General features: G+C 42.8%; 1 protein-coding gene across 4 annotated transcripts in view; it reads right to left on the bottom strand.

Moving 5' to 3' along the window:
* Positions 1-21,436, bottom strand: part of ZNF385B (zinc finger protein 385B) — a 782,871-nt gene that overhangs the window by 111,879 nt on the left and 649,556 nt on the right. For all 4 annotated transcript variants that reach the window (XM_077272602.1, XM_077272601.1, XM_077272604.1 and 1 more), the window contains one exon: positions 2,698-2,808. In XM_077272602.1, the coding sequence (XP_077128717.1) occupies positions 2,698-2,808 (111 nt within the window). The remainder of the gene's footprint in view (positions 1-2,697; positions 2,809-21,436) is intronic.

Here is a 21,436-nt window from a genome sequence, read left to right as displayed (position 1 = left end):
TATGACGCAGTGAAAAACCCTGAGCTGGAGACAACCAGGCTATAGCTGCTCACAGATTACAGGGCGAGCTGCAGTCACACGGAGACCGTGCAGACAGCCGTAAACGGCGCTGCAAGGCCCAAAAACCCTCCTCTACTTTATCCTATGTAGTGTTTTTCCACAAATTAGCTGGAGACGGGTGGAAAGACACTAATAGGAATTTTTGGAAAAAATGTGCAGCAGCCTGCACTACTTCAAAAAAAAAAAAAAAAAGGACAGTATGAGGCAATGAACCACCCTCCCTGAACTGAATACAACCAGCTATGGATGGCCTATGTGGCTGCACTCAGACTAGAGAGTGGGCTGCACTCACACACACACACACAGAGAGACCTTGCAGATCGCTGTGAAAACAGCGCTACAAGGCAAAAGGAAGGTGAATAGTAGGTGAACACAGCGGTTGCTAAATTAGCCTTTGGAAAGCACAAAGAAGCAAATCGCTATCTCTAAACTGTCCCTCAGTCAGCAAACAGCGTCCTGTCACTAACTGAATTCACAGCAGAGTGATCGCAAAATGGCGCCAGCGACTTTTAAACTGCATCATGACATCATTTCAGCAGCCAATCACAGCCTTGCCAGTAGTTTCATGCCCTCCATGCTAAACAGGATGTGCCCACACTTGGAATCATTCTCATTGGCTGAATTTCTGCATTTTGAATCTGGGAACTTCCGATTCCGGTATCCGATACGCGGCAAGTATCGGAATCCCGGTATCGGAATTCCGATACCGCTAGTATCGGCCGATACCCGATACTTGCGGTATCGGAATGCTCAACACTACTAGTGACGTATTGCCTCTTTTCCTTGCCATACATACTGTGATGAGTGTTATATGTACAGAGCTATTCTTCCATACAGGAGAATGCATCCATATACAGCATCCGCTGCTTTATGCCACAATTTCCGATATACAAGGGCTTATCACTAAATTAGAATATCATCAAAAAGTTAATTTATTTCAGTTCTTCAATACAAAAAGTGAATCTCATATATTATATATAGTCATTACAAACAGAGTGATCTATTTCAAGTGTTTATTTCTGTTAATGTTGATGATTATGGCTTACAGTCAATGAAAACCCAAGTCATTATCTCAGTAAATTACAATAATTAGCAAAAAACAACTGCAAAGGCTTCCTAATCGTTTATAAAGGTCCCTTTGTCCGTTTCACTAGGCTCCACAATCACAGGGAAGACTGCTGACTTGACAGATGTCCAGAAGGCAGTCATTGACACACTCCACAAGGAGGGTAAGCCACAAAAGGTCATTGCTAAAGAAGCTGGCTGTTCACAGAGTGCTGAATCCAAGCATATTAATGGAAAGTTGAGTGGAAGGAAAAAGTGTGGTAGAAAAGCAACCGGGATAACCGCAGCCTTGAAAGGTTTGTTAAGAAACGGCCATTCAAAAAATTTGCGGGAGATTCAGAAGGAGTGGACTGCTGCCGGAGTCATTGCTTCAAGAGCAAACACACACAGATGTATCCAGGACATGAGCTACAAGTGTCGCATTCCCTGCGTCAAGCTACTAATGACCAATAGACAACGTCAGAAGCATCTTACCTGGGCCAAGGAGAGAAAGAACTGGACTGTCGTCAGTGGTCCTAGGTGTTGTTTTTAGATTAAAGTAGATTTTGCATTTCATTTTGAAATCAAGGTCCCAGAGTCTGGAGGAAGAGTGGAGAGGCCATAATCCAAGCTGCTTGAGGTCTAGTGTGAAGTTTCCACAATCAGTGATGGTTTGGGGAGCCATGTCATCTGCTGGTGTAGGTCCACTGTGTTTTATCAAGACCAAAGTCAGCGCAGCCGTCTACCAGGGAACTTTATACCACTTCATGCTTCCCTCTGCCTACAAGCTTTTTGGAGATGGAAATGTCATTCTCCAGCAGGACTGGGCCCCTGTCCACACTGCCACAAGTACCAATACCTGGTTTAAAAACAACAGTATCACTGTGCTTGATTGGCCAGCAAACTCACCTGACCTTAACCCCATAGAGAATCTATGGGGAATTGTCAAGAGGAAGATGAGACACCAGACCCAACAATGCAGACGAGCTGAAGGCTGCTATCAAAGCAACCTGAGCTTCCATAACACCTCAGCAGTACCACAGACTGGTCACCTCCATGCCACACCGCATTGATGCAGTAATTGATGTAAAAGAAGTATTGAGTGCATTCACTGAGCATACATTTCAGTAGGCCAACATTCCGGATTTTAAAATAATTTTTCAAGCTGTGTTATAAAGTATTCTAATTTACTGAGACTTTTGGGTTTTCATTGGCTGTAAGCCATAATCGTCAACATTAACAGAAATAAACACTTGAAATAGATCACTCTGTATTTAATGACTCTATATAATATATGAGTTTCACTTTTTATATTGAAGAACTGAAATAAATTAATTTTTTGATGATATTCTAATTTAGTAATTTAGTGAGAAGCACTTGTAGTTATAGTAAGAGCCTCATACACTAGAACAAGACCCCTATTAATACAGTCATGTGGATGTGCATGAGATAAGGTGGGAACGTTTTTGTGAAGAAATCAAGTGACACTTTGTCATGTCTTGTCTGTGCACAGTAAATGACATATCCTATATATAGCAATTGATCTAATAATAACTCCTCCTCTTTGTCCATTATAATTTCATATATACTTACATCAGAATTAAAACGAAGCTGGCAGACATTGCAAGAAATGACTTGTTTTTTCTTTGGTGGAATGGAAACACCAAACGTATGGTTTATGACTGCTTTTTGCACAGGATCCATCTAAAAAGAAAGATAATACATATAAAAGCACTGTCTTGCATTGTACACACAGCCATGTTTTGCTGAATATTGGACGGGAGCAGTTTATATATCACGTTTGCCTTCACACCGAGGTGACATCTGCTCACTGGTTGCCTGGTATATTGGGTGACAAGGTATGCACGGTGATGTATAATGCAAACATAATGTATACCACATTGCCGCAACATGAGGTGTCAAATTTTATGAGTTGAATGTTTGTGTATCTGGCCTTATTGATCTAATTTCAATGTCAAGCTATGTGTAGAGTGTGGGGATTATTTGCATTTTTGTTTTCGATTTTAGTCTGTGAGTAGCCAAGAATCAAAAACAAATTTCTATGAAAATCCATATGCTCAGAATATTCTCAAATAGTTTTAAAAAAAACATCAATCAAGTTCTCATAATCCACTTTTATTTTAACAGGACATATTCACTCATCCGGAGTGGTCCCTCAATATGGACTTTTAGTAAAGTGTGTGACGCACTTTTCAACATAATGGACTCTGAAGAGATTCTCAGCACTCAGCCCTTGAAACACCAAATATTACTAGAAAAAAAGAGGTGAGAGCTTAATAAATGTGGCTCTCAGATTAGGCACCAAGAAAATGTCGTAATTGCATTGATGAATGTCCCAATGTTTGCTATATCATAGAAATAAGATGGGATGTTAGAAAACATTGAGAATGCCGACAGCATAGACCAGGAATGACTAATGAGTCCACCTGATTTATTATTAATTAATTCCATTCTCTATTGCTTGTAATATATTTCTTCTCCTAGGAAAATAGAAGAGCTTTGTATTGTCTGTCTGTCAGATAGAAGGGTAGGGATCAGCAACAACTGCACAAAATGCAATAAAAATGGAATTGTGAAATTTAAAATAAATGTAATTTTAAAAATTAGTTTGTTCTCAAAAACACACCATCCTTAGGCTACATGCACACGTTCAGTATTTGGTGAGTTTTTAATCTCAGTATTAAATTGTAACTAAAAACCAGGAGTGGGTAAAAAATACAGAAGTGGTGCACGTGTTTCCATTATACTTTTCCTCTGACTGTTCCACTCCTGGTTTGGGCTTATAAAAACTGGGATAAAAAAAACCTCACCAAATACTCAAATTGTGCACATGGCCTAAGCCCTACTGAAATGTGAAGCTTTCTTCAGGTGTTACCTGTTCAGAGTTATTACCCAGCTACTTAGCTAAGCTGTCAGTCCCAGGCCACTGGGTCCCAGATCAAATGTCATAGCATTTTGCTAAGTGGTGCATGTTTGCCGTGTATTTCAGTGCTCTGTTTGTTGATCTATTGCTGCCTCGCCTTGGACCTAATTTTGACCTTCAGTTTGCCTAGCCTCTTTGCTCTGATCCGCTATTTTCCTGGTATTCTGACCTCGGACCGTGACCTGACTACACTTTTGTCTTTCCCTTTAGTTTACAATCTGCTCTCTTTGTATCTAACCCTGGATCGTTTGACTCCCCTGACTCATGGCTTGTCCATCAGAAGTGACTAGCATCACAGATTCCTTCTTGTAGTTAAGAGGAATCCATCAACAGGCTTTCACTACCTCATCTGAAAGCAGCATAATGTCGGAAAAGAGACCACAATTCTGATGTATCACTTTGTGCCTTAGAATGCAGCAGAGCTGAGAAAGCTGCTCCCAACCTCACCAGCCTCTCTATAGACAATGGCTGTTAACACGGAGCTGCTTATCACAGGGAGTGGGTGAAGTTGAACTAGTGTAATCCAGCCATGCTAATCACAAGTGATTAAACCTTCACTATAAGCAAACAACACCACACAGGGTAATAAACGACACATCATTCAACTTGTTTCTCAGCCTCTATCTCCTGCAGTCTTCAGATTACATCTCCAAAACCTGCTGACAGATTGTCTTAAAACTGCTTTTTACGCTAGAATACAAAATAAACTTTAAAACAAACTATATAAGTCCAGGCTCAGCATTTCCCTATACCACAGTATAATGCCCTCAGAAAAAGAAACTTTAGCAGCAGGTCAGCGTTTTTTGAGTTGCATTACAATTTCAAGATTACATTTTAAGGTTCCTTGTGGCAATAAAAGTTGCCAACAACTTTGCAACAAAAAATCTAACCCAAAGAAAAATACTAAGGATTTATATAGTCATGGTTTATCTTAAATGCTATCAGTATAATTAAGAATAACTAAACCTTTTATATTGGTTTGCACCTCAGTCACTGTCTCACTTGTGACCCCCATCGATTGTCCAAAACTCTTCTGAGAGGTGAACAGTTGAGGTGACAGGAGAAAATAGCTTCTGAGTGACCGAGCACACACAGCACGGTACAGATTCAATAGAATGCATAGGTTTTGTCATGTCCCACGGATTAGGAATCATACAGTATTGTATTGCATTGTGGCTGTTGAGTTGCTATGTAATAAGATTTGCTTTTAGATGTTTGCCCTCCCTCTCTCCCTATTTTCCTATTTAGCTCTAATGTCAGTAACCCCTCCATTCTGCCAGAAGATCAAGTCTTGCAGCTCTGGTTCAGAACAGACTTTTTTACCTACTGTAATTGTGCATAAGTACTAGAATTCAGCTTGAAAATAAACCTTCTTCAGGAATCTTCATAAGGTCCTCTGCAGTCGAGTTAAGCCATCTGATGAAATCTCTTTGTGTGAGTACCAATACATAGAGACAGCCAAGAAACAGTGTCTCAAGAGCACTACATTTGCAGCCTAGTTAAGGAGTCAGAATAGGTTTAATAGCCTTTGTTGGCTTTTCACAACAGCTGGAATCTCTCATGTGGCACATCAAGAAAATTAGTTGCCCACTTCTGCCTAAGATCAATGCTAGTCACTATTCTAAAGTCTTTTGGAAACATACTTAAGAAGCTGAGATATTTTTTTCCATATTAATCATTAGGGCTTAGTGCTTTACAATAATCTAGGAGGAGCACTGCAAACACTTCATGATATCAGGATGAACTGTGTAAGACACTCCTCTTCCTGACAAATTCATGTGTCCTCCATTTATAGTTAGATAACAAGATATTGTCTAATTGATAATTATTTCTGAAAAAAAATGAATAAAATATAAATCAAAACAAAATTTTAGGCTGCGTGCTCACAAAGAGTTTTTGATTGTTTTTTTATATTGTATATTGTAACTGCATAAAAAACGCAGCGTCTTACAGTTCCAGCAAAGTGGCTGAGATTTATAGAAATCTTGTGTCCACTGTGGTTTTTTTAATAAGCGTTAAGCGACCTGCGGTGTGTGTTTCAAATCTGCAACCTGCTAATTTATCTTGCCAGTACGCCGAGTTTTATGTGCAAATTTTCCCAGAAACTCATGTTAAATGCGGAAAATCTGCCAGCAAAAAATGCACATAACTTTTTGATACATTTCTGAGGAAGAAACACATTAAAAATGCAAATAATGCACACATGACTTTATCAATAAAGTTTTGTCAAACCACATACAAGGAAGTATCAAAAAGAAAGCAGACTTGTTTAAAACATGAAAAAAAGAAACAAAAATGCAGTCAAAAAACAATAAAAACGCATGTAAAAAATGCACTCAAAAACGCAATGAAAAAAAAGCAAGAAACCTAATTTACTTGACAAGTGTAGAAAATCAACAGCATCAAAACTCATCGTTGACACACAGCCTAAAGGTCAAAAACTGCAAATCTGAGATGCTCTACAGTGGACGACTACTGTAGCTACAACTCCAAAATGACAGCCATAAAGAAAGGTGCAAAGAAAAGTTCCACATGAAGATAACAGCACAAGGAAACATTTTGTCTCAACTACCTGAACCACTATTCCAGGTATTGTCTGCTCGGCAGTGAGGAACATGTGGCAATGTCACGGCCTCTTGAGTTGAGAATCTTCTGGCAATGGACAGGTGATGAGAGAGAGGGCAGATCATGCCCAAAGTTTCTGTCTGTGCAAGCAAATGCAGTGAGAACAAAGCAACACAAAGTGTACTCTCTGGTGGTCTCCAGGGCTTTAAAGTGTAAGATTCCTTTTTGAGCAGATGACGATGTTTCCCAAACATGGGAGCTGAGTGGAGTTAGGTCATTATTAGAATTCAAGAAGGGTCCACATTAACATTTAAATATGTCTGACACTTAGGTGGATTACTCTATGGTTGAATTCAATGTGTTGTCTGGTTGTAACTTGAGCACTGAAACCATATAGACGCAACAACTTCTTGTTCAGTTAATTCTTGTCTTGCCATAGCCACAAGCAACTAGTGGCAATCTATGGCAAGTGAAAAGACATATGCAGAAATGTGCAAGTGTAGCCCATATTAGTTAGAATGTTTCTAAAATTTCTAACCCAAAACTTTAATTATTCTTAAATAAATTGTATCGACCAGTTCTAAATATTAGAATGGGGCATTAAAGTTCCAGCTTAATTTTAGATGGAAATAAGGGTTTGTTTCTCTTTTCATGTTTGGCATTCAGCTTAAGATCTGGAGGACGCAACCTAAATGTATCAATCTAACTTATGGCCCCTCGTCATGAAAATCATCTTTAAAGATCCACTCACTAGTGTTAGGTTTCAAGTTCCCACTGCTGCACAGGGGGAATCTTGAACCATGTCTGCTGTGGTCTCCCATTCTCCTCCAGCCACAGTGAAACCTGCTCAGCGGAGACGTCATTCCCAGCATCTGGCTCAGCTTGATACTGTGCGAATGGTTACTGCTGCCTTTCCAGGCTCTTCCTTTGTAGCCAGGACTGGTCAGCGACGAGCAGGCTTTTCTGGGACTAAGTCCTGCTTTTCACACACTGAGCATGCCCACGGGAGGACCTCTCATTGGAGGTCGGGGGTCACACGCTCAGGTCCTGTAGCAGCTCCCATTGGTCCACCAGGAAAGTCCTGAAGAGCTGCAACTATAAAAGGTTCGCATGGCTGCACGGCCATGCGCTAGTATCATATGTGTTTGGCTTATGCCAATGGATACTATACTACTCTATTCATATGTGGTGTGAGGCTGAAGCTTTGGGACTGTACACTCAGGCAGGCAGCTAGCGTCAGTGGGGGCAATTAGCCTTGGCTTAGCATCTGGTTCCATCATGTGTGCGGTTAGCACAGAAGAGTTCCAGAGCAAGCACAACCCTAGTTAGGGTAATAGTTTTGTGTACAGTGTGACTCTGTGAGGCAACAGAGATCACTTCCAGTTCACACGGGGTGAAGCTTAAGCCACGTGTGAGCTCAGAGTTTATCCGCCGTTACTTAGCAGCAGTTATCTGTGCACGGTGGACCCCGGGCAGCAAATGCACCTTGTAGCTACCTATCTATACTCGGTGTGTTCCGCTAACCCTAACAACTAGTATGTCTATTTTTTGCTGAAAAGGATAATTGAATTTTGACACACGGGCAAGGGTAACTATTTCCTAATATTTCCTTACAATAAAATTGGAGATTTGTGGATGAAATCCACGCTGCTGAATAAGATGAATGATACATGTGGTTGTGTCCTGGGGAAGAAGTCATCTGAACTTCGAAACACGTTAAATAAAACCACTATCTTTCATTTCCGGAGCCTCGCTCCGACCTTCGCTCCTGGCAACTTAGTGTGGTTCTCCGCCCGTATCATCAGGCTGCGAGTTGAGTCCACTAAGTTGGCACCTCGCTACATCGGTCCTTTCAAGATTCTGGAACAGGTTAACCCTGTGGTCTACCGTTTGGCTATTCCTCCGCGCCTTGGTATCACCGACACCTTTCATGTTTCCCTCTTAAAGCCCGTCTATATGTCCTGCTTTTCCCAGTCATCTGCCGGGACATCAGCTTCATCCACGGATGAGTACGAGGTGAACTCTATCTTGGGGTGCAAGGTGGTACGTGGCAAGAAATACTATCTGGTGGACAGGAAGGGTCACGTCCCAGAGGACAGAACCTGGGAACCTGTGGAGCACATTCAGGCTCCGCTGCTCATTGCAGCCTTTGAGCGTAGCGAGGCTCAAGGAAAAGGGGGCCCTAGCAGGGGGGGTAATGTTAGGTGTCGAGTTCCCACCGCTGCACAGGGGGAATCTCGAACCATGTCTGCTGCAGTCTCCCATTCTCCTCCAGCCACAGTGGAACCTGCTCAGTGGAGACGTTAGTCCCAGCGTCTGGCTCAGCCTGATACTGTGTGAATGGTTACTGCTGCCTTTCCAGGCTTTGCCTTTGTAGCCAGCACTGGTCAGCGGAGAGCAGGCTTTTCTAGGACTAAGTCCTGCTTTTCATGCACTGAGCATGCCCACAGGAGGACCTCTCATTGGAGGTCGGGGGTCACATGCTCAGGTCCTGTAGAAGCTCCCATTGGTCCACCAGGAAGGTCCTGAAGAGCTGCAACTATAAAAGGTTGGCATGGCCGCACGGCCATGAGCTAGTATCAAATGTGTTTAGCTTATGCCAGTGGATACTATACCACTCTATTCATATGTGGTGTGAGGCTGAAGCTTTGGGACTGTACACTCAGGCAGGCAGCTAGCGTCAGTGGGGGCAATTAGCCTTGGCTTAGCATCTGGTTCCTTCATGTGTGCGGTTAGCACAGAAGAGTTCCAGAGCAAGCACAACCCTAGTTTTGGTAATAGTTTTGTGTACAGCGCGACTCTGTGAGGCAACAGAGATCACTTCCACTTCACACGGGGTGAAGCTTAAGCCACGTGTGAGCTCAGAGTTAATCCGCCGTTACTAAGCAGCAGTTATCTGTGCACGGTGGACCCCGGGCAGCAAACGCACCTTGTAGCTACCTATCTATACTTGGTGCGTTCCGCTAACCCTAACAACTAGTATGTCTATTTTTTGCTGAAAAGGATAATTGAATTTTGACACACGGGTAAGGGTAACTATTTCCTAATATTTCCTTACAATAAAATTGGAGATTTGTGGATGAAATCCGCGCTGCTGAATAAGATGAATGATACATGTGGTTGTGTCCTGAGGAAGAAGTCATCTGAACTTCGAAACACATTGAATAAAACTACTATCTTTCATTTCGAATAAATCTGGTCATACATCTTATTCAGCAGTGCGGATTTCATCCACAAATCTCCAATTTTATTGTATCTGATACGGTCACTTGTTGACCCGTGGATCTGCTGCTGCTGACATCTTTACTAGATCTATACTCCTTGTGAATAGATCTATCAGGTTAGTACAATCTGAATGCATTTTCTTAATATCCATTGGACAAGACCCTATGTGGGCTGATCTCTCCTACAGTTTCTTCCTTGGCTAATATTTCTTTGGGAGTTATTTTCCCTTTGCGAAAATGGGATCTGTTCTTCCTTATGAGTAAAAAAAAAAACCATAGGAGTATTTATCTCGTGAATGTGATGTGAAAGTGTGAAAGGAGACTAGTAAAAATTATTAAGAGTTGCTTCATCAAAGAAGATGTCCCAGAAAAACAGTTTTTTATGCTATGTGAAAAGTCAAAATGGTCTCCCAGCTAAGAATGAATCATTTCACTTGAGATGAGGCTACGAATGCATAGTCATTAGTGATGATCGAGTGCGCTCGTTACTCGAGATATCCGAGTTGAGTGGTTTAAAGCAAGATGCAGGGATTGCCTGCCATACATGGTTAACCTGTAGCCATGTTTATTGTCTGTATTACAGCCACTCAACATGCGGGGCAGGGATCTGAGCATCACATCCAAGCACCGGCAATACTTGGTTGAGACTCGCGCATGCTCGGATAACTCGAGTAACGAGCACACTCGCTTATCACTAATAGTCATGCTTTAGTAAAATTTATGACAGCCATGGGAAACCACGCCGGCACCTCCAAGAGACAGAATGCACTAAGCTAGCGTGTAACACATAATCACTTTTTCTCACAGGGTCCTGTAGGTTTGGATTTCTTTTTCCCTTAATAATAAAGACCTTTATTTAAAAACTGCATTTTGTATTAACTTCTCTTAGCTTTGTATAATATTTCAATTTGTTTGGTGATTTGAAACATTTAAGTGTGACAAACATGCGAAAGAATAGGAAATCAGGAAGGGGGCAAATACTTTTTTCACACAGCTGTATATCTTTATAGCTTACAGAATGCTACACAGGCCCATACATCTGACCAACATGCACATGGGGGCCCAGGATCAAATTTTGAATAGCCCATTGGACTCTAGTTGCGCCACTAGCACCAAACATGGGTCTGGTATATTCAGAGAATATAAGACCAATGACTTACTATTGTTTGAGCTGATGTCTTAGCAACTGATAGGAAATGTACTTTCCTGTAAAAGTAAGCAGATCCAGCAAACAGGCTGGTTTCACATTTGCGTCACTGTGCGCAGCGTATAATCCGCACAGTTCCGCATGCGTCATGCGTACCTATCTTTAACATGGTGTACGCAGGGACATGTGTCTGTATCAGTTCGCATACGTCTGCGTACGCATGCGTCGTTTCTCGGTGTGCGGCGGTGTCCGGCAAACGCAACGTGTTGCATTTTTGGAAGCGTAAAAAATCCTTCAAATATGGGCAGGCATGCGCATGCGGATAAGTGCATTAAAAACCGCATTACTGTCTATGGGAATGCATACGTACGCATGTCTTTGCGTACGCATGAATTCGATGCCCTTGCGTACTTCGGACTGAACATGTCCAGGAACTGATTGAGACATGCCCATTGAGACACAACCTCCTGGAAATATCAAATGCATACGCATAAACAATGCAAACGCAGGCAAAAAAAACGCATACAAACATATGCACACGCAGCGTTTTTTTTCCGTCATGGGTAAGCTGATGCAAATAAAAAACGCTGCATAATCATGCGTTTGCACGTGTTTTTGCATGCGTTTGCGCATGCAGATGATACGCTGCACACATATACACAAATGTGAACTTAGCCTTAGTCTTTGTGCACATCTGAGTCAGACTTCTATTCATAATAGAGTTCTTGGTGATCAGTTTTAAAATGATCCTGTGGGCATATCCACATATGACAGATTTCTGTAATTTAAATTTGATGCTATACATCAGATGAGTGATTTATTTGTCATTCCATTGCTGTCAGGTTTTTTCTTCACTGTTTAACCCCTTTACCCCCAAGGGTTGTTTGCACGTTAATGACCAGGCCAATTTTTACAATTCTGACCACTGTCCCTTTATGAGGTTATAACTCTGGAAGGCTTCAACGAATCATGGTGATTCTGACAATGTTTTCTCGGGACACATTGTACTTCATTATAGTGGTAACATTTCTTTGATATTACTTGCGTTTATTTAAGAAAAAAACAGAAATTTGGCGAAAACTTCGCAGTTTTCCAACTTTGAATTTTTATACAATTATATCACAGAGATATGTCACACAGAATACTTAATAAGTAACATTTCCCACATGTCTACTTTACAACAGCACAATTTTGGAACCCACATTTTTTTTTGTTAGGGAGTTATAAGGGTTAAAAGTTGACCAGCAATTTCTCATTTTTACAACACCATTTTTTTTTTAGGGACAACATCTCATTTGAAGTAATTTTGAGGGGTCTATATGATATAAAATACCCAAGTGTGACACCATTCTAAAAACTGCAGCCCTCAAGGTGCTCAAAACCACATTCAAGAAGTTTATTAACCCTTCAGGTGTTTCACAGGAATTTTTGGAATGTTTAAATAAAAATGAACATTTAACTTTTTTACACAAAAAATTTATTCAGCTCCAATTTGTTCTATTTTACAAAGGGTAACAGGAAAAAATGGACCCCACAGATGTTGTACAATTTGTCCTGAGTACACCGATACCCCATATGTGGGGGTAAACCACTGTTTGGGCGCATGGCAGAGCTCGGAAGCGAAGGAGCGCCATTTGACTTTTCAATGCAAAATTGACTGGAATTCAGATGGGACACCATGTTGCGTTTGGAGAGCCCCTGATGTGACTAAACATTGAAACCCCCCACACGTGACACCATTTTGGAAAGTAGACCCCCTAAGGAACTTATCTAGCTGTGTGGTGAGCACTTTGACCCATTAAATGATTCACAGAAGTTTATAATGCAGAGCCGTAAAAATAAAAAATCATTATTTTTCACAAAAATGATCTTTTCGTCCCCAATTTTTTATTTTCCCAAGGGTAAGAGAAGAAATTGGACTCCAAAAGTTGTTGTACAATTTGTCCTGAGTACGCTGATACCCCATATGTGGGGGTAAACCACTGTTTGAACGCAAGGGAGAGCTCGGAAGGGAAGGAGCGCCGTTTGACTTTTCAATGCAAAATTGACTGGAATTGAGATGGGACGCTGTTATGATCCTAGTGGCAAGGATCGCAGGTCGGACTAGCTAAGTAACTGAACAGACTACTAGCTCTGGGGAAGTGGTAACTAGATTGACCGCAACCTGATCCTATCTGCAAACAACTATAGGCAGCCGTGGAACGTTACCTAAAAATCCTAGACGTCTCTTCACGGCCTGAGAAACTGACTATTCCTGGAGGGAAAGAAAGTCCTCTCTTGCCTCAGTGGAATGACCCCAAAGATATAGAATAGCCCCCCACAAATATTAACGGTGAGTTAAGGGGAAAGCACAAATGCAGAGATGAAATCAGATTTAGCAAATGAGGCCCGCTAGTAATAGATAGCAGAAAATAGGAAGGGAACTGTGCGGTCAATAAAAAACCCTATTCAAAATATCCACGCAGAGATTGCTCGAGCCCCCGCACCAACTAACGGTGCGGGGGAAGCAACTCCGTACCCCAGAGCTTACCAGCAAAAAGAAATCACATATTAGCAAGCTGGACTAGACTCATCATACACAGAAATCATATTGCAGGCAGATGAGCAAAAAATATTCAAACAGAACTTAGCTTATCCTGAAGAGGCAGAAAACGAGATAATCAGGAGTAATCAGAATAGCACTGAATACATTGACAGCCGGCAACAAGTGGAAGTGAAGCAGAGCTAAATAGGAGCCTCCCTGGTGAATAACGAGGCAGCTGATCCAGCCAGACCCGCAGGATAATAAATCAAACCACCAGGGGGAGCCAAAAAACCAAAGTCACACAATACCATCTGTGACCACAAGAGGGAGCCTGAAAACGGAGTTCACAACAGGACGCCATGTTGTGTTTGGAGAGCCCCTGATGTGCCTAAACATTGAAACGCCCCACAAGTGACACCATTTTGGAAAGTAGACCCCCTAAGGAACTTATCTAGATGTGTGGTAAGCACTTTGACCTACCAAGTGCTTCACAGAAGTTTATATCGCAGAGCCGTAAAAATAAAAAAAATCATATTTTTTCACAAAAATGATTTTTTTGCCCCCAATTTTATATTTTCCCAAGGGTAAGAGAAGAAATTGGACCCCAAAAGTTGTTGTCCAATTTGTCCTGAGTACGCTGATACCTCATATGTGGGGGTAAACTACTGTTTGGGCACATGGCAGAGCTCGGAAGGGAAGGAGCGCTATTTGGAATGCAGACTTAGATGGAATGGTCTGCAGGCGTCACGTTGGATTTGCAGAGCCCCTAATGTACCTAAACCGTAGAAACCCCCCACAAGTGACCCCATATTGGAAACTAGACCCCCCAAGGAACTTATCTAGATGTGTTGTGAGAAATTTGAACTCCCAAGTGTTTCACTACAGTTTATAACGCAGAGCCATGAAAATAAAAAATTTTATTTTTTTTTTACACAAAAACTATTTTTTAGCCCCCAGTTTTGTATTTTCCCAAGAGTAACAGGAGAAATTGGACCCTGTTGTGAATTCTGTTCTCGAGCTCCCTCCTGTGGTTATGAATGGTACTTCGGTGAGTTCTGTTCATGGACTCCCTCTGGTGGCTGTGAGTGGAGCTGCTGGTTCTGAGATTCCTTCTCCAGCTGATCTCGTTCAGTCCTTGGCTGGCTGCTCTATTTAACTCCACTCAGATCGTTACTTGATGCCAGCTGTCAATGTCCTAGTACTGGTTCAGTTCTCTTGGATCTTTCAGATGACCAGTCTACTTCAGCAAAAGCTAAGTCCCTGCTACCTTATTTGTTACCACTGTGTTTTTGTCCAGCTTGCTATTATATTTCATCTTGTTAGCTTGAAGCTCTGGGATGCAGAGTGGCACCACCGCACCGTGAGTCGGTGCGGTGGTTCCTTTTGCACACTCTGCGTGGTTTTTTGTTAGTTTTTTTTGCTGACCGCAAAGATACCCTTTCTATCCTCAGTCTGTTTAGTTCAGTCTGGCCTCCTATGCTGAAACCTATTTCATTCCTGTGTTTGTGACTTCCATCTTAACTCACAGTCAATATATGTGGGGGCTGCCTATTTCTTTGGGGAATTTCTCTGAGGCAAGGTAGGCTGTATTTTCTATCTTTAGGAGTAGTTAGCTCTTAGGCTGTGAAGAGGCGTCTAGGCAGAGTCAGGAACGCTCCACGGCTATTTCTAGTTGTTGTGATAGGATTAGCGTTGCGGTCAGCAGAGCTCCCACTTCCCAGAGCTCGTCCTGTATTACTAGTTTGCTCATCTGGTCATTTCTAGTGCTCCTAACCACCAGCCCAACATAACAGTACAGCTGGCCCGTTAAGTGTTAATGCATCTCAATAGAGGGATAAGAGAAGTTCTGAGACCATTTTTTTTTCTCTGCAGTGTGTTTTGTATATCTTTTCCTCTTAACCTCTGGGTGGTTCAGGACACAGGTGTAGATATGGACATTCAAGGTCTGTCCTCTTGTGTGGATCAACTCACTGCAAGGGTACAAAGCATTCAAGATTATGTAGTTCAGAACCCGATGTTAGAACCCAGAATTCCAATTCCTGATTTGTTTTCTGGGGATAGATCTAAGTTCCTGAATTTCAAAAATAATTGTAGACTGTTTTTTGCTTTGAAACCCCGCTCCTCTGGTGACCCTATTCAACAAGTAAAAATCATTATTTGTTTGCTACGTGGCGACCCTCAAGACTGGGCATTTTCCCTTGCGCCAGGAGATCCTGCATTGCGTAATGTAGATGCGTTTTTTCTGGCGATTGGATTGCTTTATGATGAACCAGATTCAGTGGATCAGGCAGAGAAAATTTTGCTGGCTTTGTGTCAGGGTCAAGATGAAGCGGAGGTATATTGTCAGAAGTTCAGAAAGTGGTCTGTGCTTACTCAGTGGAATGAGTGTGCCCTGGCGGCAATTTTCAGAAAGGGTCTTTCTGAAGCCCTTAAGGATGTTATGGTGGGATTCCCCACGCCTGCTGGTCTGAATGAGTCTATGTCCTTGGCCATTCAGATCGATCGACGCTTACGTGAGCGCAAAAATGTGCACCATTTGGCGGTGTTTTCTGAGCAGAAGTCTGAGCCTATGCAATGTGATAGGACTTTGACCAGAGCTGAACGGCAAGAATACAGACGTCAGAATGGGCTGTGTTTTTACTGTGGTGACTCCACTCATGCTATCTCTGATTGTCCTAAACGCACTAAGCGGTTCGCTAGGTCTGCCACCATTGGTACAGTACAGCCAAAATTTCTTTTGTCCGTTACTCTGATTTGCTCTTTGTCGTCCTATTCTGTTATGGCATTTGTGGATTCAGGCGCTGCCCTGAATTTGATGGACTTGGAGTTTGCCAGGCGCTGTGGTTTTTTCTTGGAGCCCTTGCAGTATCCTATTCCATTGAGAGGAATTGATGCTACACCTTTGGCCAAGAATAAGCCTCAGTACTGGACTCAATTGACCATGTGCATGGCTCCTGCACATCAGGAGGATATTCGCTTTTTGGTGTTGCATAATCTGCATGATGTGGTCGTTTTGGGTTTGCCATGGCTACAGGTCCATAATCCTGTATTGGATTGGAAATCAATGTCTGTATCCAGTTGGGGTTGTCAAGGGGTACATGGGGATGTCCCATTGTAGTCTATTTCGTCTTCCCATCCTTCTGAAGTCCCTGAGTTCTTGTCAGATTACCGGGATGTATTTGATGAGCCCAAATCCAGTGCCCTACCTCCTCATAGGGATTGCGATTGTGCTATTAATTTGATTCCTGGTAGTAAGTTTCCGAAGGGCCGACTGTTCAACTTATCTGTGCCAGAACACGCTGCAATGCGGAGCTATATAAAGGAGTCCTTGGAGAAAGGGCATATTCGCCCGTCGTCATCACCGTTGGGAGCAGGGTTCTTTTTTGTGGCCAAGAAGGATGGTTCTCTGAGACCTTGTATAGATTACCGCCTTCTTAATAAAATCACCGTCAAATTTCAGTACCCTTTGCCGCTACTGTCTGATTTGTTTGCTCGGATTAAGGGAGCTAGCTGGTTCACCAAGATAGATCTTCGAGGGGCGTATAATCTTGTGCGTATTAAACAGGGCGACGAATGGAAAACAGCATTTAATATGCCCAAGGGCCATTTTGAGTACTTGGTGATGCCATTCGGGCTTTCTAATGCTCCATCTGTGTTTCAGTCCTTTATGCATGACATCTTCCGAAAGTACCTGGATAGATTCATGATTGTATATTTGGATGATATTTTGGTCTTTTCGGACGATTGGGAGTCTCATGTGAAGCAGGTCAGAATGGTGTTCCAGGTCCTTCGTGCTCATTCCTTGTTTGTAAAGGGGTCTAAATGTCTCTTTGGAGTTCAGAAGGTTTCATTTTTGGGCTTCATTTTTTCCCCTTCTACTATCGAGATGGACCCTGTTAAAGTTCAGGCCATTTATGATTGGACTCAGCCTACTTCTGTGAAGAGCCTTCAGAAATTTCTGGGCTTTGCTAATTTTTACCATCGCTTCATCGTTAATTTTTCTAGTGTTGTTAAACCATTGACTGATTTAACCAAGAAAGGTGCTGATGTGGTCAATTGGTCCTCTGCGGCCGTTGAGGCTTTTCAGGAGCTGAAGCGTCGTTTTTCTTCTGCCCCTGTGTTGTGTCAGCCAGATGTTTGGCTTCCGTTTCAGGTCGAGGTGGATGCTTCTGAGATTGGAGCAGGGGCTGTTTTGTCTCAAAGAGGTTCTGATGGCTCTGTGATGAAACCATGTGCTTTCTTTTCTAGAAAGTTTTTGCCTGCTGAGCGCAATTATGATGTGGGTAATCGAGAGTTGTTGGCTATGAAGTGGGCGTTTGAGGAGTGGCGACATTGGCTTGAGGGAGCCAAACATCGCGTGGTGGTCTTGACGGATCACAAGAATCTGACTTATCGAGTCTGCCAAGCGGTTGAATCCTAGACAGGCTCGATGGTCGCTGTTTTTCTCCCGCTTCAATTTTGTGGTTTTGTACCTTCCGGGTTCTAAGAATGTGAAGGCTGATGCCCTTTCAAGGAGTTTTGTACCTGATTCTCTGGGAGTTCCTGAGCCGGCTGGTATTCTCAAAGAGGGGGTCATTTTGTCTGCCATCTCCCCTGATTTGCGGCGGGTGCTGCAGGAGTTTCAGGCTGATAGACCTGACCGTTGTCCAGCGGAGAAGCTGTTTGTCCCTGATAGATGGACTAGTAGAGTAATCTCTGAGGTTCATTGTTCGGTGTTGGCTGGTCATCCTGGAATCTTTGGTACCAGAGATTTGGTGGCTAGATCCTGTTGGTGGCCTCCTTTGTCACGAGATGTGCGTTCTTTTGTGCAGTCCTGTGGGACTTGTGCTCGGGCTAAGCCCTGCTGTTCTCGTGCCAGTGGGTTGCTTTTGCCCTTGCCGGTCCCGAAAAGGCCCTGGACGCATATTTCCATGGATTTTATTTCAGATCTCCCTGTCTCTCAGAGGATGTCAGTTATCTGGGTGGTTTGTGATCGCTTCTCTAAGATGGTCCATTTGGTACCTTTGCCTAAATTGCCTTCCTCCTCTGATTTGGTTCCATTGTTTTTCCAGCATGTGGTTCGTTTACATGGCATTCCGGAGAACTTCGTGTCGGACAGAGGTTCCCAGTTTGTTTCAAGATTTTGGCGGTCCTTTTGTGCTAAGATGGGCATTGATTTGTCTATTTCTTCAGCTTTCCATCCTCAGACAAATGGCCAAACCGAATGAACCAATCAGACTTTGGAAACATATCTGAGATGCTTTGTTTCTGCTGATCAGGATGATTGGGTGTCCTTTTTGCCTTTGGCTGAGTTCGCCCTTAATAATCAGGCCAGCTCGGCCACTTTGGTTTCGCCTTTTTTCTGTAATTCTGGTTTCCACCCTCGTTTTTCTTCAGGGCAGGTTGAGCCTTCGAACTGTCCTGGTGTGGATTCTGTGGTGGACAGGTTGCAGCAAATTTGGACTCACGCAGTGGACAATTTGACATTGTCCCAGGAGAAGGCTCAATGTTTCACTAACCACCGTCGCTGTGTTGGTCCCCGACTTTGTGTTGGGGATTTGGTTTGGTTGTCGTCTCCTTTTGTTCCTATGAAGGTTTCGTCTCCTAAGTTTAAGCCTCGTTTCATTGGTCCTTATAAGATTTCCGAAATTATTAATCCTGTGTCATTTCGTTTGGACCTTCCAGCTTCTTTCGCCATCCATAATGTGTTCCATAGGTCGTTGTTGCGGAGATATGTGGCTCCTGTGGTTCCCTCCGTTGATCCTCCTGCCCCGGTGTTGGTTGAGGGGGAGTTGGAGTATGTGGTGGAGAAGATTTTGGATTCTCGTATTTCGAGACAGAAACTTCAGTACCTAGTCAAATGGAAAGGTTATGGTCAGGAGGATAATTCCTGGGTAGTTGCCTCTGATGTTCATGCTGCCGATCTTGTTCGTGCCTTTCATTTGGCTCATCCGGAGCGGCCTGGAGGCTCTGGTGAGGGTTCGGTGACCCCTCCTCAAGGGGGGGGTACTGTTGTGAATTCTGTTCTCGAGCTCCCTCCTGTGGTTATGAATGGTACCTCGGCGAGTTCTGTTCATGTTCTCCCTCTGGTGGCTGTGAGTGGAGCTGCTGGTTCTGAGATTCCTTCTCCAGCTGATCTCGTTCAGTCCTTGGCTGGCTGCTCTATTTAACTCCACTCAGATCGTTACTTGATGCCAGCTGTCAATGTCCTAGTACTGGTTCAGTTCTCTTGGATCTTTCAGATGACCTGTCTACTTCAGCAAAAGCTAAGTCCCTGCTAGCTTATTTGTTACCACTGTGTTTTTGTCCAGCTTGCTATTATATTTCATCTTGTTAGCTGGAAGCTCTGGGATGCAGAGTGGCACCACCGCGCCGTGAGTCGGTGCGGTGGTTCCTTTTGCACACTCTGCGTGGTTTTTTGTTAGTTTTTTATGCTGACCGCAAAGATACCCTTTCTATCCTCAGTCTGTTTAGTTCAGTCTGGCCTCCTATGCTGAAACCTATTTCATTCCTGTGTTTGTGACTTCCATCTTAACTCACAGTCAATATATGTGGGGGCTGCCTATTTCTTTGGGGAATTTCTCTGAGGCAAGGTAGGCTGTATTTTCTATCTTTAGGGGTAGTTAGCTCTTAGGCTGTGAAGAGGCGTCTAAGCAAAGTCAGGAACGCTCCACGGCTATTTCTAGTTGTTGTGATAGGATTAGCGTTGCGGTCAGCAGAGCTCCCACTTCCCAGAGCTCGTCCTGTATTACTAGTTTGCTCATCTGGTCATTTCTAGTGCTCCTAACCACCAGCCCAACCTAACAGGACCCCAAAAGTTGTTGTCCAATGTGTTCTGAGTATGCTGATACCCCATATGTTAGGGTAAACCCCTGTTTGTGCGCACGGGAGAGCTCTGAAGGGAAAGAGCACTGTTTTACTTTTTCAACGCAGAATTGGCTGGAATTGAGATCGGATGCCATGTCGCATTTAGAGGGCCACTGATTAGCCTAAACAGTGAAAACCCCCCAATTATAACTGAAACCCTAATCCAAACACACCCCTAATCCTAATCTCAACTGTAACCCTAACCACACCCCTAACCCTGACACACCCCTAACCCTAATCCCAACCCTATTCCCAACTGTAAATGTAATCCAAACCCTAACCCTAACTTTAGCCCCAACCCTAACTTTAGCCCCAACCCTAACTTTAGCCCCAAACTTAACCCTAGCCCTAACCCTAGCCTTAACCCTAACCCTAACCCTAGCCCTAACTATAACCCTAGCCCTAACCCTAACCCTAGCCCTAACCCTATCCCTAACCCTAGTCCTAACCCTAACAGGAAAATGGAAATAAATACATTTTTTTAATTTTTTAATTTTTCGTAACTAAGGGGGTGATGAATGGGGGGTTTGATTTACTATTTATAACAGGTTTTCTAGCAGATTTTTATGATTGGCAGCCGTCACACACTAAAAGACGCTTTTTATTGCAAAAAATGTTTTTTCCATTACCACATTTTGAGTGCTAAAATTTTTCCATATTTTGGTCCACAGAGTCATGTGAGATCTTGATTTTTGTGGGACGAGTTGACGTTTTTATTGGTAACATTTTCGGGCATGTTACATTTTTTGATCGCTTTTTATTCTGATTTTTGTGAGGCAGAATGACCAAAATCCAGCTGTTCATGAAATTCTTTTTTGGGGGGGGGGGGGGGCACTTATACCGTTCCGCATTTGGTAAAATGGACAAAGCAGTTTTATTCTTCAGGTCAGTACGATTACAGCGATACCTCATTTATATAATTTTTTTATGTTTTGGCGCTTTTATACGATAAAAACTATTTTATAGAAAAAATAATTATATTTGCATCACTTTATTCTGAGGACTATAACTTTTTTATTTTTTTGCTGATGATGCTGTATGGCAGCTCATTTTTTGCAGGACAAGATGACACTTTCAGCGGT

The sequence above is a fragment of the Ranitomeya variabilis genome, chromosome 7, assembly GCF_051348905.1.
Source record: "Ranitomeya variabilis isolate aRanVar5 chromosome 7, aRanVar5.hap1, whole genome shotgun sequence".
Classification (NCBI taxonomy): Eukaryota; Metazoa; Chordata; class Amphibia; order Anura; family Dendrobatidae; genus Ranitomeya; species Ranitomeya variabilis.
The sequence above is the reverse complement of the archived record's forward strand: the minus strand, read 5'-3'. Positions and strand labels throughout refer to the sequence as shown.